The sequence below is a fragment of the Bombus affinis genome, chromosome 11 (genome assembly GCF_024516045.1).
Source record: "Bombus affinis isolate iyBomAffi1 chromosome 11, iyBomAffi1.2, whole genome shotgun sequence".
In the NCBI taxonomy this organism is placed as follows: domain Eukaryota; kingdom Metazoa; phylum Arthropoda; class Insecta; order Hymenoptera; family Apidae; genus Bombus; species Bombus affinis.
Window position 1 is genome coordinate 3,772,811 of NC_066354.1, and position 21,803 is coordinate 3,794,613.

Below are 21,803 nucleotides of genomic sequence, written 5' to 3' on the forward strand. Positions count from 1 at the left end.
TGAGTAAGAGAGGATTTTCTCAGAACGTTAAAAGTCTCTTTATTGAAACGAGACTAATATATATATATATATATATATATAATGATATATATATATATATATATATCACATTCTAATGCAATATATAACATAATAACATGTTATATATATATATATGTAGTATCGCAAGCTATTATGATTAGTTTATTAATAATAAATGGATTAAACAGATGTTAATTAAACAGAAAACAACGGTTATTTAACATGAACCAAACGCAACAGCGTATTATAATTAAAACAACTATATAATTAACAATTCTTCTCGTCAATGTAAATTCACCTCTCTCTTCACAACGCTAACAACATTATCTCGACAACAAAATTCGCACTCTTTGACTTCTCAACTCATACCGCTGTTAATTCGTTCATTGCCTCCTAGCAACCCCTTGTCTTTTGTCTTAGCCTCACTACGCACATGCTCACCAACCGCTTGTTTATAATTCACACCTCAGAAACCGCTTGTTTACAATCCGCATGACACCCCCCCCCCCCCAGGCCCCTCGTCCACGATACTACATATATGTATAAGATATATAGTATTACATAAAGTGTACGTGAAATATTATAAAACAACTGCGAGTGGTATAATTGAGTCATTCGGAATGCATAAATTGAAAAGTACAGAAAAGTGGACTAAATTGCGGATTCCTATGCGTTTGCAGAAAAATTCAAAAGCGCAAAATTGCACAAAATGTACGTAATACGAGAAAGTATATAAAACATCCAAAATACATTTCTTTTTGTAATATTCCATAGGTGAAACAATCTCTAAAATTATATTTTCGGAAACGGGAATTTACATAAAAATTCGCTGCCCAGTTATGGCACTCAGAATTTTTGTTATTAAAATTTACATCTTTCTCGGAATGAATCAAGTCACTTGTTTCTTAAGTGAATATTAATCGTTTATCGCGTGTATCATATGTAATGAAATTATATTATTATATATTAAAAAAAAAAAACCAGAAGGAACAAAAGGTGGAATCGATTGGTTTCGCTCGCGAAAGACCCGATTAGAGACTACAAGCTGTAAATATACAGCGATGTTCAAATGCAGAGTTCGACTAATAATTATTATTCTTCGTTGCTCGATCTCGTGTTATCTCAATTAGAAATGCAGATCCTCTTAGCATATATCGAGATATGATCGCTGGAATGGACTAATCGATGGCATAACAAGATTTTTTACGTTGTGGGAGACGGGCACCGCTATGTTCATCTCGCTATGCGTCACCTCGACACACGATAACCGAGGTCATGGCAGCAATCGAGATGCAAGCCGAAAAAATATTTAAGATGATGCGTGTTCACGCGTACGTAAGGTCGATCGGAGTTGACGTTATGTCTACGAGATATATATATTTATTTTGTATATATAATATATTATATCTATTTTAGAGATCGAGCAACGTTTCAGTTAATCTGCGAAATCACGCGACTTCGTCTAATAAAATAAAAAATTCTTCGATATTTGTGCGTGTGCATCGCACGTTACGTAATGTTGCGAGGCCGACTTCCACTTTGGATCGACTCGACGAGTTCGAGAGAGGATAGAAGTTGTTTATAATGTAAATTTCGGTGCAACAAGTAGATTGTCGAGTTTTTACGATTCGCGGGAAGAAGCAAGTGAGCATTTCGATAGTCGTTTCTTAGGAATTCGTAAACAGTTTCTTTCCCTTTGTATGTTTATAGCGTACACGTGCGCAAATAACAGGCAATACATTTTAGAAATTTGACATTATCTGATTACGTTATTTCATATGAAAATGGCCGAACTGCGCGCCAACGTTATGAGTTAGTTAAGTGTTGTGCAAGTTATGGTCACTTAGGAAAACAACGTTCAAAGACCAGAAAATTTGGAAGAAGTTTTCTTCTTTCTATGACAAGTGTTCGAATACTTTTGAGAACCAATGTTATTCTCCTACATCTTCGCTTTCACGCCACAGACCTATATATTCTCCAGCATTTAAAAACCCATAAAAGACATTGTATTGTATTTTTAACCCCAGAGTGGCGCGCCACGAGAGTGACTTGGTGGTTTCTGGCGCAGAAGGACGCCACGATCTCGATTTAGGATCTCTCCCCTCGTGAATTTTTCCAGATGTACACGCGACCTCGGGATTTCACACGACGAACGATGCACGAGACATCGATCGTACGCCTTTTTCTCGTTTTGCTTCTTCATCGGGCGTATAATGGGCGCCGTTTCGCCCACGTACTTTCAACGAGGACAAGTCGGTTTCTCTCGATGAATTTCCCATCTTCGTTTTATGTAAGTCGTCGGTCTATCGACCATCGTCGCTGACGCGTGACTTTTCTACTCGTGTACAAATCTTGCGTTAAAACTTCAGACCAGTACAACGTGTATCACGGTGTAACATTGCGCTAGCACGCGATAATTTATGCGCGAGTAGACACGTTTCGCGTAGTCCTTCATTATATTATATATTGATTTTTGCAAATTTTTTCTCATTAATAACTTATAAAAGTTTTCGAGACGCCATTATGAAAGGATCAATCAATATATTCTCTTATTTTTCGACGATGTTATCGATTGGCAAAGTCTTGGGCCAGTTTTTGCGACATTCTACCCGAACAAGGAATTTCGTACAATTTTTTAGGCATAGTGTAGAATTTATTATCTCACCGACAGCATCCTCGAGGAATGTTGGAACACGTACTTTAGAATCGGACAGGGATTGACGATCATGATGTTATCAACGCTCAACTTCCAACCACAATCGAATTATTTCTTCTCCGAATTAGTCTGATTTTCTATTGTCATAATTTTGAGCTATGTGTTCGCTTCAACAATCGCAACGATACGGAGGTTCTTTAAAAATATGCTTCCTTCGATGAATTCACTGATCAATCATCAATCAGCCAACTAAGTAATCACGAACGTCTGAGTAAATGAACTCGTGACGCGACAAAATCCTTCTCCTTTTTGCCTCACAGCACTTTAACGTCTAAACCGATCACCTTGTAAGATCCCCTAAGACGAAAAATTCAAATAATCATCGATCGAGGAATCATCTTCCAGCATCGTTTACCAATCAATTCTCGACAATTTATAAATTCACACACACACACACCGTTCGCGTTAAACGATTTAAATTGACAAGATTTATAAAACTTCGCGAACGTTTCCACCGCGGCTATTCTCAAATCTGGAAAATCTGCAAACTTCGCGATTTTAAGTTTCCGAAGTTTCGACGATTTTCATATTTTCTACTTGTTTGGTACTGTCGTTGGAAGAAAATTGCTTGCAAGGTCTGCACGACGTCGAAAAGATGGAGAATCCGACCGATCCGATGATTCGTTCGATACTGAGCTTGAAAATGGACATTCGAATCAGTCTCTCTCTTTCTTTTTCTCTCTTCAAATGACCATCGAGCTTGGTAAAAAATCTTTCGACGACCGGCTTACTTCGTCTTTCCTCTCCTTTAATGTCAAGTACAAGCGCGAATCCTGCCGGGTGTATCTCTCGAGGGACTCGCGGCGTCCTCGACGGTATTATTCCTGATCGTCCTTCGCTGCAACGCTGACAATGATGAGGTTTTGCTCATAAATCGACCGATTTTTCCGCCTGTCGTTTTCGAAGGTTCCGTTATCATCTTTTCTCTTTTCCTTTTTTTTCTTCGCCTTTCCTTCTTCTTTTTCATCCATCCCATTGTGATAAGTCTCGGTTTTTTGTTTTTAACGCGAAGAAACTGTCAAAACTGTCATTCTCCGCCAGAATAATTATTCATCTTACAGTACCAATTTTTATCACTATAATTCCACCAGCAAAAAATTAATCTTCCTCTGCACCGACTCGAAAAGAAAGAACGGTTTACAAAAGATCGTTTAACTGTTCTCATTTAGGGCAAATTACGCTCTATACGCGAAGTGTCGACTCGAAAGAATCGAGAGAAAGAGAGAGAAGGAGAGAGAGAGCACAATTAGTTACGCTAGCTCGAATTCCAACGAAGATAATTAAACCACGAATTTGCCTTTAATTTTACGATATACTTTGGCTAGAACGCGTCGAGAATACACGTAATCGTCATTCGTTTTGATACAAGAAAACAAAACGAAAATTCGTGAAGCAAGGAATATGGATTGAGCTGAAAATCAGAATGTAAACGTAAATTATAGCGATCTAAGATGTAAATGAAAACGAAGGCTCATCATACAGCGTGGTTTAACGAACGATTATAAATACCAGGAGATCTACACACGCGTTAGATTTCTTGCTCGATCGAGTGTTTTTATAGATTTCTTCGCGCGTTCTAACGGCTACTATCATCTGAATTAATGACATAATTGCGACTGCTATTATAATAGTTCTTCCTTCGTTACCAACAAATACAAACACGGTTAATTGAAATCTGAATACCACGAGACTGTACCAGTCGATAGACGTCTTCGATGAGTGTAAAAAGGAAACTAGAGAGAAGCAGAGAGAAAGAGATAGAGAGAGAGAGTTTTGACGCATGTACTCGCCGAGTACAAAATTACTGCACTCTTCGATCAAAGCGTTTTATCCATCATTTTTGAGGCAGTAAGTTTTAGTTTAGTTCTCTATTGAATCATTTTCTACAATCTAATTTGTATAACGAGTGTCGCGTCGTATACATTCTCGGAACTTTTCATGGAAATATCGAGGAGAATATGTTGGGCAATTAAACATTATCACGATCGTTTTAGAGAAATCTGGATGTAATAGAACCAACTGCGAGGAATTGTAATAATCACAGAAGAGTCGCAGTAACTAAATTTACAACAACAGGCGCATTGTAATCAAAGTTGACCAATTAGGTCGACTTCCTCTTCTAAACGAGATGAACGCATTCGTCGAGTTTTACGTGCACGAAATTATGTAATTTAACGATGAAGTACAATCTTGTTTGCGCGTGTACGTGGTCGAAATACGTACGAAATAAGTACGATCTTCCTACGCTACAACCAGGTTAATTTCCGTCATTACGAGACTGCTTCTAGAAATGTAGAAGCATTTCCTCTTTCTAAGCAGATCTGAACATGTATGTTAGGTTCATAAACGAATCTTTTTATCTTCGCGACAAAGACTAAGAAATCAACAGATATTTTATTCTTTGACACGTTTAGTGCCACATGGCTCTCGTACGCTCCGCGTCTTGTTCAAGTCGTTGATATTTCCAGTGCATAGGGAACAAGTGTTGAGCAAGCTGAATATTAATTCGCAAATAACTGTAGCAGTCCAAGATTAAAATAGTTTCCACAAAACGCACTGCATCATGATGCACGCCTCTTTCTTAATTTACGACCTCCGTGCCATACGTACAAGGAACGTAACACAAGTTTCTATTTCATTTGAAAAACGATGATGCAATTTCGCTCGTATCCTTGCGCTCGAGAGATTGCAGAATTTACGACTACTTTGCTTTATTGCGAAAACATAATATATTCGTTAGGTCAACAAACCTTGTCTACTTCGATCATTTTCTTCTTGTTGCTCGTTCTATTTAAATTTCCAAAACCTCCGTTCATTTCCTAGCACTTAGGAAACCATTAGAAAAAAAGTTCAGAAAACACGTTAGACAATGTTGACGAGAAACGTATTAATACGTCTTGTGCTAATCGAGCGTTGTTCCTAGTTAGTTTCTGTCGTAAAGTTCGATGATTAATGTAAGTCGAGCTGTTATTTCAATCAGAAATAGCCCGACGAATTATTCGACGTTTCGTCAAGCAACGCCTATAATTTCCAAGATATATGGACGAGCAGAAAACAACAAAAATACATAGATAAGGAAAAGCTGCGTAGTACGTCGACACGCGAAGCCAAGGTAAACTTCTTCGCCGTGTTCCGCTACGATTATTATAGAAATAGTTGGGTGTTTAGCGTAGAAATTATGAGAATAATAAACGAACTGGAAGAAATGAGAAGTCGATTATGTGCGTTGATTTGGTTGGTCTCGGTGCGAAGATCTCCATTTTCACCGTTTTCTCAATGAAACATATCCTTCTGAATACACAAAACTTAGATGTAGTTCGAAGCGTAGTCTTTTCACGAAGAGTGTTTTTTGAGAAAAGTTCGTTAGAATCGATCGATTCTTTTAACGTCTCCTTTTATCTTTGATACACTGCAACTTCTTCAAAAATCAACTAATAAGATCTCTTGCTATCCTTAAAATACTACAACTTCTTCAAAAATCAGCCAATAGGATTTCTTTCTTCGTCTTTAAAACGCTGTAACTTTTGTTGAAATCGATCGATTACGACGAATTTCTGCCAAAAGAATTTCTTTTCCGTAAATAAGAAGATTTCGGAAAATGTTCATCGTAGTAAGACAATTTTTATAGAAGCAAAGAAACTGCAATTTCTTTCCAACAACCGACGAACAACAAGCATCCTTGCAATTTTCCTTTTTCTCTCTGCGAAGACACCTCGAGGAACGAGATGAATTTTCTTCTTCTAGCCGCTCTTTCGTTTTATTTTAACCACGCACACACGCGTAAGCGAGCGTTCGCGTATTGAAACGCGTGCCAGATGAACGTCGAAATGATCGTTAAAACGGAAAAACGTCGTTATCTGTCTGCTTCGACGTGTTTAATGCTTCAACATTTTGGCGTATTTAACGCGTTCGACGCCGCTATTGATCGGCCTGTTTTTTCTTTTCGAAGGTAGGTTGATCTCCACAGGACGAGTTGGAGTTCGAATTCTCATTTGAAGCTGTAGCGATATACGACAAAGAGAATTTTTAGCACTTGATTTGTAGCTATTAACGGAACGTTGTTTAAGTTGCTGGTTCACGGATTCTTGGAAGATTCGAGATTTTGAAAAGCGTGGGTTACTTGTATTTACCTGAGCCTCGATGGTACTGGTTAAATGGGATACTTGCGCTTCTGTTATTCTTTGGATACGTCTGATACGTCAGAGACGTTGCACGAAGCTGTCTGACGTGAGAATTAACGAGCACTGAGGAAAACTTGGAAGAACCTTGGTTAATGAGCTACGTATTAGATGGGCGAGAGAGATCTTCTACGGAAATTAATTTAAACGACGTTCGACAGAAATATTTTCATTTATGAATACACGACGAAACGTATCATAATAAGAGTTCAGTAAACTCAAAAATATATATATAAAATTTGCTGAAAAATGTATAATTTATAGAAAGAAACCTTCTGGAATTTGAAGGAAAATTGTGTCTTCATTCTAGGATTTATTTTTCTAATTATTTTTAATTCTCAAATTGTTCTTCAAAAATGTACATATTCATTGTAAAAATAGAGAAAATATATAGTTGATTAATGTTTGCCTACCGACTACAAAATGAGATTGCTTTATAAGAAGGAAAAGATAGAGGGAGATAAATGTGCTAAAGTAATTAGCGAGGGAAAGTGAGAAAACTGTGAGAGATGTTCAAAAACAACCCTCTGCCAGCCTAGACAATTTATTCTCTTATAGGATCAGCCTTCAATTGGACAGCCCAAAATGGGCGAGGTCCAGCTGTTCCTTTTCTTTCAACTCTCGAACGAGCTCCACCCTTCGTTCTGGGCTACCCTTCATGAAGCGACTAGTTAATTCATGCCACACGGTTCCTGTTTCCAGTTACTCGTTCATGAATAAGCAAAATACGAGCTGCGCATTAAATCGTGACACATAAAAAGGGGATGATTTAAAGATCTAGTAGAAAATAGATTTCACTTCGACTCTTTACGAATAAGAACAAATAGCATTTCCAAATTAATCCACATATATTCTCTTATTATATATTCTCTATTGATCCAGATTATTCTCCTCATTTTGTCTGTGTAATTCCTCCTTTACGAAATCATTCGAAAAGACCTACCTCTACCATTTTTCTCGCTGGATAAGAAAAAAAGAGATTTCATCCTACGAGATTTATTGATTAACGTAATCGATTCATATCCTTAATAAAAAAATGAAATTTAAACAGAGAAAAAGCGATATTATCTCGAGGAACATAACGACAATGAGTCGAAACACATTCGGTTTATTTTTCTCAAGAAGGAAACAGCTTTCCTCGAGTAAGTAGAACGCTCTCAGGAGCACGTTCTCTCTTTACAAAGGGGAACCCCACCCCTTGTTTACTGCAACCTTTTTACGCTTCATACCCCAACAAGTATTTTTAACGCGAAAAATGCTAAATGTCAGCCATTCTTCTGTCTGCCTCGCGATTTCCATTAGCCTGTGATTCGCCTAGCGTGTCGATTTTCCTTGTGCGTGAGAAACCACCCCTTTTCACGGTCGAGCCATCGCCGCAGACCGCGCCCCTAGCGCGTGTACGAGCGTCACGGCTGTAAAAGCCAGCGTGTATAGTTATTCGTTATTGCATAACTTTCGTCAGAGATTGGCCGGGTTCGAGCGTAGTTAGTATATCGAACGAAGCCGGATTCTGTGAAAGGTGGACCTAGGCGCGGCCAAGGACCGGTTGCACGTAAACACAACCGAGCTGCTGCTATGATATCTTTCTAACTGTGACATATGCTAATTGTGTGCACCGGTGGATAATTTTCTGCACATGTCATCGCTATATACAACATCGTTTAACAGACGTTTGGATTTTTGTTAGATTGCTCATGCGAGAAAAGAAGGAAATTCTTGAAAGAGACAGCACGATGCTTGAACTTGGGGAATGATGTTCGAATACCAACTTTAAAAACTGGGATAATCGGTGAACTTTTTTCAACCAAGATAATTGACACAATCTTTCTAGCGTTTGATGGAACGTTCTGAAATTAAGGTATGTAGAGAGACAACCTATTTTGCGAATTAAATCACAAGTTTCATCGCGGTTAAATCACATCGCTGGTGAAACATAGTTTCATCAACTTTACATTATGGAAAATTTGTGGTTCCTGGTGAGATACATAGAAAACGGGTCGAAGAAAGTTACATCGTTTTGTCGAATCGTAGAAAAGCAGTTGGATTCTCTTTCCTTTCTTTTCTGTTTCGCTTCAGTGATGAAGAAAAAGAGTTTATTTAGTTAGCATACTGATCATATCTCGTATCGATCGTATCTAAACAATCCTAACATCGCATTTTTGAGTCACTACATTCGAATCGAATTTGAAAGCAGGGAAATATTTACAAACTTTTCCCAAAGGTATCGAAACCAGCAAATTTTGATTATTTTAGTTACTTTAGTTTAAACTTTTATTATCGACGATATATTTTGGAGTAAACTCGCTATCAGAAATGTTTAATACATAAATTCGGAATGTTTAAAACGCTCAAATTTTTAAATCGCGAATGAAAAAATATGCCGCAATATTTTTATTGATTTTCTTTGATTTTGACACGTTTAAAGAGAGAAATAATCTGTCAGGTCCACAGATACAAGAGAAATAGGTGCCACCAAATTTACAGTATTGCGTCAAAAAAATCAATGTCAACCATATTAATATACAATCCATATTTTTGAATTATATTCTCGAGAGGATAACAAAAACCCTCATATTTAATCTGCATAACCAAATAAAAACATGATTCGAATATATATATGTCGGAGATGGAGAGACACCGGAGCCTTCCGTCGAAAACCGGGGAAAAACCCCTAATATTGTAGTTTGGATTCCATAGCCGTAGCTAAACAATCACCGTCCTTCAGCCCAATTGTAATAACCTGCAATCTATGAGAATGAGTTTGGGTTCGAGGTGACAACCAGTCACCGAACGTAGCCGCGGTCAAGGGACGAACATTTTCTAAAGTCATGGAAAAGTCTATAGCCCTCCATAAAAATAAATAGTTGTAACGGCACTCGACAGTAAGCACACTAATGGTTTCTGTCTCATGGCTCGCCATAAGCAGACCCTATTTTATGGGTAGGTCAATTGCCGGTTGTCGAGACATATTCGCAAAACATCTGCAGCCAGCCTAATGACCCGTCATAAACCCTAAACCTTGATTAACGAAAATAGGCAAACAGTCTTTTCCGTGAAGGACACTTCCAAAGACTGATCAATTAACAACAACGGCAATTTCCCTGACTCTCCGAACGAAGACTTGTCTCCACGAATATAAAAGACCTGGTGCCGCTAGAGAGTGCATCAGTTTTTCCTAACCTTCGAGTACGATTTCATAATTTCGATAGAGTGCTTACTTCGCGTGCTAACTGAGAGTACCACCTAGGCGTTGCCGACGAGTAAAGAATAAAAGAGTCCCGTTGACCGCGTATTCGTTATCGGACCTCAGACTATTGTCATTCGCATCGCGAGTACCTAACCGCCGCAGTTTATTTGTCAAGTCTCACATCTCCATACTTGTGTTAATAAACTCTGGATCACACCTCGACAATGGCTACTACTGGTGACGATTCGTTGCCTGCCCACACCTCCAATCCTACTGACTCTCCGACATATATATATATATATAATAATATAAAATTAGCTGAGAGTATTTTGAACTTTAATTTTATAAAAAGACAAACGTGATTTTTCACGGATCTACGTATCCCCCCGTAATATTTTCCTAAGTATTATACACAGACAAAAAGAAAAAGAAAATTATGAAGAATTATCGTAATACTATAGAAGTACATGTCTCACTTTCCCAATCGATATACCGTTCTAAATATCCGAGAATCAATTTTTTACATTCCAATATAGGTCGAACAGCTTTATACTGGGTAGAGAATCGTCGCTTGTAATCTATGAAGGAAGTCTATTTATTAGAGTAGCCGAATATAATCAACAAAGGGAACGAGCACTACGCCACTGAAGGAAAAAGTCAATCGAGAGACAGCTGTTAGGAACACATGTGGTAAATTGACTTGGTATTTGCCAGGGATTCGTGAAAACGTGAAAAGGTATTAGAGAAATCTTTGTGAAAAATTGTTGCTTATTTTTGCACTTGTCAGACACAACTTTTACGTCAATAGCGCGCCGAAAACGTCATCTAGAGGAATTCCGGAATCCGCGAAACGTGTGGATCGTTTGTGACAAAAAGATTGTGCTCGGAGAATGACGAGAAAATTTGTTTGTACATTAAGTTTCAGCCTTTGAAAGAGGAAGAAAAACAGAAATATTAAAATATGTAATTCGAAAATATGTAATCTTATTTACTTTTTCGTTATTTTCTCGAAATATTTCGTTTCAATTATATTTCGGCCCGACAGCGATGTTTCAAAAAGAATGTACAGAAATTTAGGTGTACGTTTAAGTCATCGAGAGAAGATTATATTATTAGAATAACGAGTTTAAACGAGTTCTGAACGAGTTTGAAGAAGACAAAACGAGACGTTTGCGTGCAATTCAATGGAGAACGCTCCTATTTTTTTATACTCAATATTCGTCGTACGGGCATATCTTTGTATAAACATTTTTACTTGTTTCTGTACATAGAACCTAGAATCGAATCTTTTATCTGTCTTCTAGAAACGCTCTTTATATAATTCGACGATAATTTTAGATCATTGTAATGTTTCTACGTAGAGCTTTACTTTTAGAATCGAACGTTTCGAATTTTGTTTATTTTATTCACACTTTGGAACACCGAAGCGAAGTATATACTCGCTTTTATTAAGAAGTTTACCGCATAATTCGCACAGAATTCGTGCACCAAAAATGATAAAATCATTCATTTCCAAAAGTAGAAATGAAACCAAAAAAACGTCTTCTACCAACAATCACTCACATTGCATACAACTTCAATATTCAGTTTACAGTATGTAATATAGTCAATATTGACTATATTACATTTGATACAGATAAAAAACCGTCTATTAACCGTTGATGACTAAAAATGTGAGAATCGTAAAAAGGTAAGGGTCACCCTTTATCTCGTTCAAATATTTTCCACAAAAAGAGATTAAGAAACAAGAAAAGTAAAAAGAAAAAAAAAAAACAGAACAAATTGATTTAGCAGAAAGGAGATTTTAAATTGAAATAAACTTTGTTTACCTTCGTCTTCTGCTTGAGAAACTTGGAGATCTTAGTGATGGGATTTAGAAACTTTGGCCTCGGCATTTTGACTAGATTCTTTCGCCTTTGAAGTAAAAAACTCGAATTTCCAGCCTTCACCGTTTTATCACTGCTATACTCTGATATATATTTTTCTCTGCGACTATGATCACGCAGGAAACAGTTTACATTATGCGTTTTATTCTGCGTCTCAACGCCGGTCCAAGATCTCACTGCGATCAGATCAGTCGCCGTGGCACAAACCTTTCTAGAAGCGAACGTACCAACCCGCGTCTACTAATCGCGCTGAAAATACACACCAGTGTATCGTTGAAATTTCAGACCAATACGCACGACTGTGCTCTCTTAGAAAACACTTTGCGATGCTTCACGCCTATCTATCGACGTGAACTTTGTTTTCCTTTTGCCTCGAAGATTTCTGTCTTTTTTTCCTCTTGCCTCTCAGACTCGCGATAAATGTGCTTATGTTTAGATGAAATGTAATTGATCCGAACGAAACGGTCAACAAGTCACAGCGATATTATACGTATACAATATACGTATACAATGTCGAATGCTCAGAAGGAGAACTTCTGGAATCGAAGCTTCATAGATTCGAACTTGCCAGAGCTTTCCTGTGACTGAAATTGTGTTCACGGATAGATACGACGTTAAATTCGATTTGTTCGTTTCACGATCGATCGCTTCGGACATGCACGCTTCACTTCGCGAGGACTGAAGCAACACTGTACCACTGCGCTTTCGGGGTGAGTCAAATACTCCGATCCTAGGAGAAAGGCGTGGAGGGGAGGGGATAAATTCGACGCGCAACCCGGTTTGCGCAGCACGTGCTGCCGGTGCGCGCACTGCTCTTCCATTCAAGCCCGTGTCACGCTACCAATTTGGATCAAAATAGTCTCATTTTGGATATTCGTTTCATCGTTCGCATCACATTTTTTTATGAACCGCGAATAAGCTTTTCGTGAGTGGATAAATCAATGGAATATTTCTTTTGTTCCATGAACGTTTCGTACTTATGTGAAATTGTAGACTGTTTAAACAGAATTGATTGTCGACTTGGAAAATTGTATAGTTTATAAAGTTCGATTTGGAGGTTCTTACAAAAGGGAAACATTCGCTTCATCGTTCGTATTATTTTTTACATCTGCTGACAAGCCTTTCAAGTGGGTGGATAAACGAATGGAATATTTCCTTTGCTCCGTGATCGTTTCGTACTTATGTGAAATTGTAGACTGTTTAAACAGAATCGATTGGTTCTTATAAAAGGGCAACATACGTTTTGTCGCTCGCATTAATTTTTAGACTCGGGGACAAGCCTTTCGTAGCTGCATAAACGAATGGAATATTTCCCCTGCTCGATGATTATTTCATACTTATATGAAATTCCAGACTGTTTAAACACGATTGATTTCCAGCTTGGAAAATTGTATAGTTTATAGAATTCAATCGAGAGATAGTAAATATCGTAAAAAGAAAGACTGTTTTAAAGACTAAAATGTATTTAATTGTTGTAGAAATTTTCAGAAAAATGGCCAGACGGCTGTTTCGTAGTTAGACGTTTTGGAAACTTGGAAAATCCTTATTGGCTTAATATAGGGAATTATAAATTAAATTTCAGAGGTGATTAATTACGATGGATACATAAGAAAATCTGATCCATCACATGCAAGGATTCGAAGCAATTAGCGGTATACTTGATTTCACTTGATGGTCAACATAGCGTGCGTATAGTCACGTCCGCTTTCTACGACGTAATAAAATTATTCTCCGTATCAAATACGATAATACTAATTGCTTCTTGCCTCAGAATCGAACAATTGTTTTTGATATTATTGTAATGTAATTCAAAATCGTTTGACTATAGACTTATTAAACTTATGATTTAAGATGTTAAACCAATTGTTTAACTATGATCTTTCGTGTAAATAGGATTGAAGTTCTAAAAGATTATTAACGATTAGAGCTTATCAATTATTGTCCCATTCTATTTTGAGAAATAGGACAAAAGTAAATATCGCGCAAATACAAACAAAAAATGTAACGAATAACGAAATCATAATCGAATGTTTTCATTGCAATTCGCGCTATCTTTGGAGATTCCACGCAGTTACTATGTACAAATATTTTATTTTCATGTTCTCAATTATACAGTGCGAGTCATTGAACTTCTTATGAAATATCTTGAAAATAGAGTATGCACATACTGTATATAAGAATATTTCTCTGCCGATTGCGTAATTGCAATTGATACTTATTATTGTTTGTCGAAACATATCGTAAGAAATATTGCAAATTAATCTTCATTTCATTTTACATGCATCTTAATACGGTAAAAAAAAAGAAGAAAAAGTTAATCTCTTAAGCGTATTATTCTTGACTTATTTTACACGATATGCAACACATACGCGCCGATTGTTACCAACTGGATTAATTTTCTACACGTTACGCATCATGCAAATGTCACGTGTGTTTTTGTAAGGTACGATCCCTGACATAAGTTCAATTACAATCGCCAATGACGACTCACAGCACCAACAACTATGAGAACATAACAGCCGCGCGTATGGTATTCCACTTTTTGCTCTGTTCGTTTTGCACGCGACGATAAAATATTCATACTGAATGCGTTTCTCGAGTTTATTTAAACCGGAGGGAAAACTACTGGTGTTTGACAATATTTCGCACTCTTGTCGTTAAACACGAGTTTCGAGACTCGTTCTACTGGTTGTTTCATCGTTGATGAGAAATTTTGTTTGCTTACAGGAGTGAGAAGAAAAATTGAAATTGTGTGTTAAAAATTAGAATACCATTAACATCAACGAATAGAATATTTCACGCAAAAGTCAACGTGTGTTATTTTACACAATAACTGTTTACAAGTTTATTCAAGATAATAGTTAACAACGTGTTAAGGTGACACAATCGATTATAGTTCCTTAATTTAAAAAAAAAACTAGATACTTTTTAAAGATATGTATCACGTGCAAATGACGAAAAATCATATAACGTTATAGCGGATTTAACGAATAAATTTAATATAAACAAATAATTTCGAAAAATACTAATTTAATGTTCAACTCTATTAAGATTAATTATTCGTTCCTTTTTCTATGTTCATGGGTGTGATTCATGGGTTCATCGATGATGAAACAACCAATATAATATGAAACGCTTCCAAGTACCAACGTCGCGCGTCACCTTTTGCACTCTGTTAATATCATGCGACAATGCAGTTAACGTTTCACGATGTAGTAGAGGAGACAAAGTCAGCAGTGCGTTCTGCTCGAAACCGCGTAATTTTCATATTGAAAAGTTACTGGATATTTCGCTGTGTTTCTCGCCTATCACAATTCGAGTCCAGAATTCTCGAAGTTGAAATAAAACGTACGTCTATTGCGAAGTTGTCAGCATTTTCTCAAACGTTAAAATGAGGACTCTCAAGTCCTTCGTGTCCTATAAAAATTCCACCTTCTCGGATTTGAGTACTTCTCGAGTGAATTGGAATTTTCTGTCGTTAAAGGATTTCGAAAAAATTCGTAGAAAACAGAACTGCTCTCAATACGCGTGATTTTCCGTCCCGGAATTTCACACTGAACATTTTCTTCAATTGTTAAAAATCATCGCGTTTGTGAGCGTTTGAAATTTGACGACGATTGAAAAAAAAATTTGGAGACCCGAAAAGGGCTAATTACGCTTAAGAAAATATAAATTTGCATAAATATCTGCGGTCCATCTATTGAAGAAAAAAAAAGAGAAGAAGAAGGAAGAAAGTAACAGCAAAAGAGAGAAGGAGAAGATGGAGAGCAGAAGGAGAGAAATGGAGATGCAACTGAGAATCGCTGTCCGGTAATATTGATAGCGAACAATTACGCGTGGGCCGAGCCGCAGATGCGCAAAAACGCCAAGAATAGAAGCTCGTAGTAGCTATATCTACGATAGACAACTTTAGAATCCATCAAATCCAAACTCCGTGATAAGAATCTCCATCGTTATTCAAGCCCGAAGAAACACGCATAAAAGAAAAAAGAAAAAAAAGATGGAACACACGAAACACGTTTCATCGCTGTTAGTTTACCAATTAACGCCTCGTTAATCTTTTCTAATATCTTGCATAGAGGCGTTAAATACCAATAGCACGAACAACATAATAAGATCGTGTTTTCTGAATCATCTCAAGGCGCTTCATCTAAGCGATTGGTAATGCAAATTACGAAGATTAATGAACGTCTACCGACGTATCTGGCCTGCATGGCGACTTCAAGCAAACAAGCAGCCAGATTTTTATGTTTTCATGGAAAATTACTGACAAATTCCATGGTGCAATTTTCCGACCGGTCTACGTGACTTCAATACGTCACGTACATCACACTCTGACGCGATGCAGATAATAAAGAGGATTACTTTATCAAGAATTTAATCCTCTGTACTTAACTGTTCTCTCCAAATACGGGATAAACGTATAGAAAATTCAGTTCGATGATTATGATCATCGTAAGTTAATAGATAGAAATATGGAAAGGTGGTAAAATCGGTCGGCTGTTAAGCCAGAAAGGCTGTTACAGGTGAAAGTTTACTGTGCATTTTTCTTTTCAATTATAAAATATTATATATAATTTAATAAAATTATAGATCAGTGAAATTAAATGTTCTGTTATTTTGTTTAATCGCGAACTCTTAAAGGCTGTTACGGGTGAAACGCGCGCACCATTACTGCGTCACATTTTGTTTAAATTAAAAAATTAATATAGCTAAGCGCGACTAAATATTTTATAGTTATTCAATGCAATGTTTGCAGCTTTTACGATATTATTACAACTAAATATACATCTTATTCAAGCAAACATTCATTTATTACAGCAGACCACATTATATGAGTTATTGTTGAACTGCAAATATCCAATAGGATAAAAGTTGAGTAAAAAAATAGTTATGTCGGGCTCTATACAAGTACAGTTCTAACTGAGATTAGTACAATTGTTAATACTACTTTATTTGTTCGCTTTATTTTACGATCTCAATATGTATATCGTTTCTATTCGCTACACGAAGAATTCGAAGAATTTATCATCTAGTATTTAGTCGTTGCTCGAGCTACAACTGGACAATGGAGGTGTCGAATTGGACCTTCGTTGCTACGTGAAACGCGTATGCAAGGTATCCGCGATCATTTAGAAACAATTAGACCGAGATATTTGGATAGTAGGAGAGCTGGAACGACAGCAGCGGAAATTTTTGGAAATTCAATTCTGACGGAGACAACGATCATATCTTATTTACGCTCGACCACTGTTTTATCGTCAACCAGCTGTGTTTTCAGAGCTGCACGCGATTTCGCACCCTAACGAACGCACGATAAGGAAAGTGTAATTTACATATAATTAATAGACAGAGCATTTTGATACTGTGTGTAAATTCGTAGTCTATACGGACAATTTAGATTTCATTCTCATGCATTCGATAGTTGTTAAAATGATCATTCTAATAAAACAAAAAAATACTGCAGATAAGAAAACAAATAAAGAAATTAATTAATCGACGTTTACTTTTATAAATATTGTGTGACTGTGAATTTATAGCTCGTGTAGAAAATTCCATTTTTTAATTTTTTTCTTTAAATATTCAGTACACGTAATTTCAGCGAAAAATTGACGCGAATCGACAAAATCATTATCGACACGATTTTAATTCCAGCGTTAGGAGAAAAAAGAACTGAATAAATGATCGCATTTTATAAGCGAAATAAATCAACATATGAAGAACCATCGCCATATTCCAATCAGTTTATTAAACACACTTCAATCAATCCTTGTTCGAGATTTCATAGCTTTTTGGATAACAACAACAACGGACGATCGATTGATCGCTCAATTTAAGCAGCGCACTGCTTCAAAGCGAAGTTAACTTTTTACACGTAGTTTCAATCTCTGATTATTAGCCTTTGAAGTTGCTTGCCGCTGGTAAAGCACGTGCATTTTATATGTAAGTATAGAATATGAAGCATATTTAATTTATTATTTATTATACAATATACAGCGAGGCACATGATTGATCACCTATAGATACCCATAGACAGTGAAAGGGTTAATAACAAATCCAATTGCACATTAGAAATTGACGAACCATAAAGAAGATAAGGCAGGAAGGTAAAAAGGTTCGTATGGGAAGCTCAGAGTTTTAATTCATAATGCTATTAATTTATAACTTATAAGCGTTTAAAGATTTCCGGAGAATCTGTGAAATTATTTCTAAAGGAAATGTGACACAGACAGAAGACCAGTTCTGTTCCATTTTGGACTATTATTTCTACAACGTAAGGAATATTTGAAGGAATTCCACGTCCAGGACAACCATTAATTACGCGAATGAAAGACAGCATTCTTGCAGAAGGAAGAAATCTCGAACGTTCATTACAACTGCCAAGAAACAATTAATAAAAATATTTGCACTTGCTTACAACTGCTTGTAAATTCTTACAGCTCTACGATAAAGCATTTTCGAAAACGAGTTGGCACGAACATTTTCTACCTTTTGACGTCATTAACGCAAGTTTCCTTCCGATTTTACACAGCGTTACTCTCCTTTCAATACTTCGTATATCGAGTATTTTATATTTACCACTATTTGTTACATAGATCTGGGACACGAATCGCACTTCATTTGCTGCATATTATCGTAATAGATGCAGCGAGCAATGTCGTTGAACGAACGTCTCGTAGACGCTCGTAATAGACAGCGAAAAGGTTAATAACAAGTCGAACTACAGAATTCGAAATGAAGGAACGTTATATCTGAAATCACAAGCAACAGATGGTAAGGAGAAACGATCGGAGGAATGCATTGTTTATCCTGCCCGTGTCCAGCGACGTGTTACGGGCTGGCGCCATGGTTCTCGCTAGCTGGGCAATTTTAGCGAAGTTTCGTGGAGCTAATGGAACGAAGATGGAATGTTGGCACGGTTCCGAGAGAGCGAAGGTGACGCGTTCCAGCGTGTCCTCGGACCACGGTGTGAAACAACTCGAGGACGGAAACATCGTCTACGGCGATTCGTTTTTGGAAACACGACGGAGGGTTCGCGGGAGGCTAGAATCCACTCGTTGCTCGCGTGTTCTACGTCAATCGTGCTTTATGCAATCCCCACTGGGTATTTTCGAGCAATACGAACAGAATTTTGGAAGCAGAGTTCTCGAGCAAGTTTGCGGAGGGAGAAAGGATGTGAATTCGAGGGAAGAAGAACGTGGCCATTGAAATATGGCTCTAAGAATAATTATACCGAGATATACACGTGTTTAGAATGAAATGACGTATGAGAATTTTTATCGTTTTTGACGTCGATCTTCCCGATACCGATCTTTTCCATTCCTTTAATTTTAACGTTGATCGTAAATTTAGTAGCGTAGTTTCCTACAGAAATTGTTTACAGTGACTAATACTGGTCCAAGGAATACATATTTGATTATTATTTTATCGACACGAGTTATGTTTATTTTTATTCTATCTGGCGGATCTAACAGGTTCTTTTCTTTTCCAGTTATTTCGTGTTTAAATATTCATCTTCAATCAGAACGTGGTACTGAAACTTTTTTCTATCTTTTGGATCTAACAGGTTCCTTTCGTTCTCAAATATTCGTATTTAAATATTCAGCTTCAGTCACAGCATGGTGTTAAAATGAAAAAACTGACGGACGTGTACCGGTCACGTTTCTGTTTCTACGGATCTTTGTATATTTACGTTCGTTTTGTTCCTATTAGAAAATGAATAGAATTCGCTAATGAGTGTCACGCACAGAGTTTAGAAACGGACGAAGGATAATTTTAGCCCACGATAGCCCTTCGCGTATAGATATGATAAACAGGGTGAGATATGTGCAATCGACATAGAACATCGACCCCAGTCAGGACCACCTACTACTAAAACTAATCTATTTTCAGTTTCCCAAAAATTCGACGAGTAACGATTGACATTGATTGAAGTTGTTCAATTATAAATGCACAATTATGCGACCAGTTTTCTACATTTCCATTGTCATTGACGTCAATGGATTCGCCGTTGAAAATAACCTTGGCACATTTGCAACATCTTCGAAATCTTTTGTCGTGGCTCGACATAAAAATGTCTCAATGGAAAAAACATCGAGTGAAATATGGTTCCTTAGAAACCAACTTGCATTAATATTGGCGTATCGTAGAACGTTCAAAAGTTAATATTTACAATTGGCCTTAACTGAGGATAGGGATAAGTACACAGGCTGTTCACGCTGTTGGTTATCAGCGTTTTTAGTAAGCAACAAGTGTGAGGGAAAAATGAAAGCTGGAAAATATGAATGACTCAAAATGAATTATACGTTCACGATAATATTTTTTTTCGCAAGCGCAAAAATATATGTACATCTTGCTTGACTATGTCTTAAATGAAAATCTTCCTCTCTTTTGCGTACATCGAATCCTCTCGTCATTCCACGAGAAAAGAAAATATGCTAACATAATATGGTCAAAAATACTTTAGAACATATTTTGCCTTTAATTTTGTAAAATATCACATGAGAGAACAGGGAACGACGTAACGCAATATTCTTGTATTTATGTTTTCTCCATCTTACATATGACAGATTCGTTTAAAACATAAAAGGGCACGTGCATCTTTGCACCTGCGAAAAGAATGTCGTGAATACGTAGTTCGCTTTGCAACATTTTTCCTCATACTTATCGTTGCGGGAAAAACCTTGGGAATTAATAGCCTTGGATACCCTATATAATTGACTAATTATTTTTCCGTCTAGTTACTCGTATATATCAACAATAAATAACTATAGTCACATTGTAGCTCTATTTGAATTACTAATTGTAATTATTCTTGTAATATTCCCAAGTGGTACGCTTATCTCTACTTATATATATATCAATTTTAATTATTCTTACAGTTTCCTACAACAGGCATCAAATAAACAATAATCGCAATCCTGGTTTAAGAAACGATCATGGTCACGCTTACTATCATCCAATTACTGACTACAGTGTCCCTTATCATCGTTCTCAATGATTATTATCATTCATATTCCATGAAAAATACTTATGGCCACTACAACTTCAATGAAAAGTTCATCACATCGAACGTTCGACAGCGGATACGTACACAGGCTTTAGGAAAGAGTAAGAGCGTTGTAAAAATAGCCATTGATTCACAGTCGTTGCTTTTATTGATGCAGTGAGCAAACAGGATTGTTCACGTGCGATGAACATCTGTATTTGGCAAACGATATCATCGTCGAACGGAAGCAGTGACGTAGGCGAGTCGCGAGCGACCTTCCGGAAATAAATCGGTCACAGCGGCATCATCCGAAAAGCATTTTGGTCTCATTAACCTTCCCCCGCGATGAAAAACGATCTATGAGGATCACCGCGGGCTTTGGGCGTGCGCGCGCGCGCAGACAAAGCGATCCGATCGGACAAACCGCAGGAAATCGTTGAATATTTCTGGAACGAGATTCACGCAAACAAGCGTCAAATATTTTCGTACTCCACGATTTGTTCGTTTTTTTATACAAAATTTTCGAAGGAGATGGTCCCTAGTTAATTTCGAAATTATTACAAATTTCAGCAAGATTTGTATCTTAAAGCATCGTTGTAGTTGACATCTGAGATTAGACCAGTTACTTCTAAATTGATTTGATCTGCAAGCTGAGAGATCTTCGTCTGAATTGATTTTGTATCGTGCACCCGATGATTCTTGATAGTAAAGCCCTTCTAATGAACATGCAAATTACTCTGGTATTTTGATACTTAAACTTTGGAAATCTATGTAACATGGAATTTGTCTCTCATCTATAAAAAAAGAAAAATGCAGAGAATCCGTA

General features: G+C 37.0%; 1 protein-coding gene and 1 long non-coding RNA gene across 24 annotated transcripts in view; one reads left to right on the forward strand and one right to left on the reverse strand.

Annotated features, from left to right (window-relative positions):
* Positions 1-21,803, reverse strand: part of LOC126921613 (TLD domain-containing protein 2) — a 297,843-nt gene that overhangs the window by 12,822 nt on the left and 263,218 nt on the right. The window contains exon 1 of one of the 20 annotated variants that reach the window (XM_050733313.1): positions 11,932-12,692. The exons of the other annotated variants lie outside the window; for them this stretch is intronic. Coding sequence (XP_050589270.1) covers positions 11,932-11,997 — 66 coding nt within the window. The 5' untranslated portion in view covers positions 11,998-12,692. Of the gene's footprint in view, positions 1-11,931; positions 12,693-21,803 lie in introns of those variants that run through there. 20 annotated transcript variants of the gene reach the window in all.
* Positions 8,640-21,798, forward strand: LOC126921636 (uncharacterized). 4 transcript variants are annotated; one of them, XR_007712476.1, is made up of 4 exons: positions 8,640-8,773; positions 10,639-10,838; positions 17,644-17,931; positions 18,012-19,416. It is a non-coding gene; the product is annotated as an uncharacterized LOC126921636 (long non-coding RNA). The 4 variants fall into 4 exon arrangements; XR_007712477.1 differs by lacking the exon at positions 10,639-10,838; XR_007712475.1 differs by lacking the exons at positions 8,640-8,773; positions 10,639-10,838 and adding an exon at positions 19,882-21,798 and having other exon boundaries at positions 15,033-17,931; positions 18,012-19,806.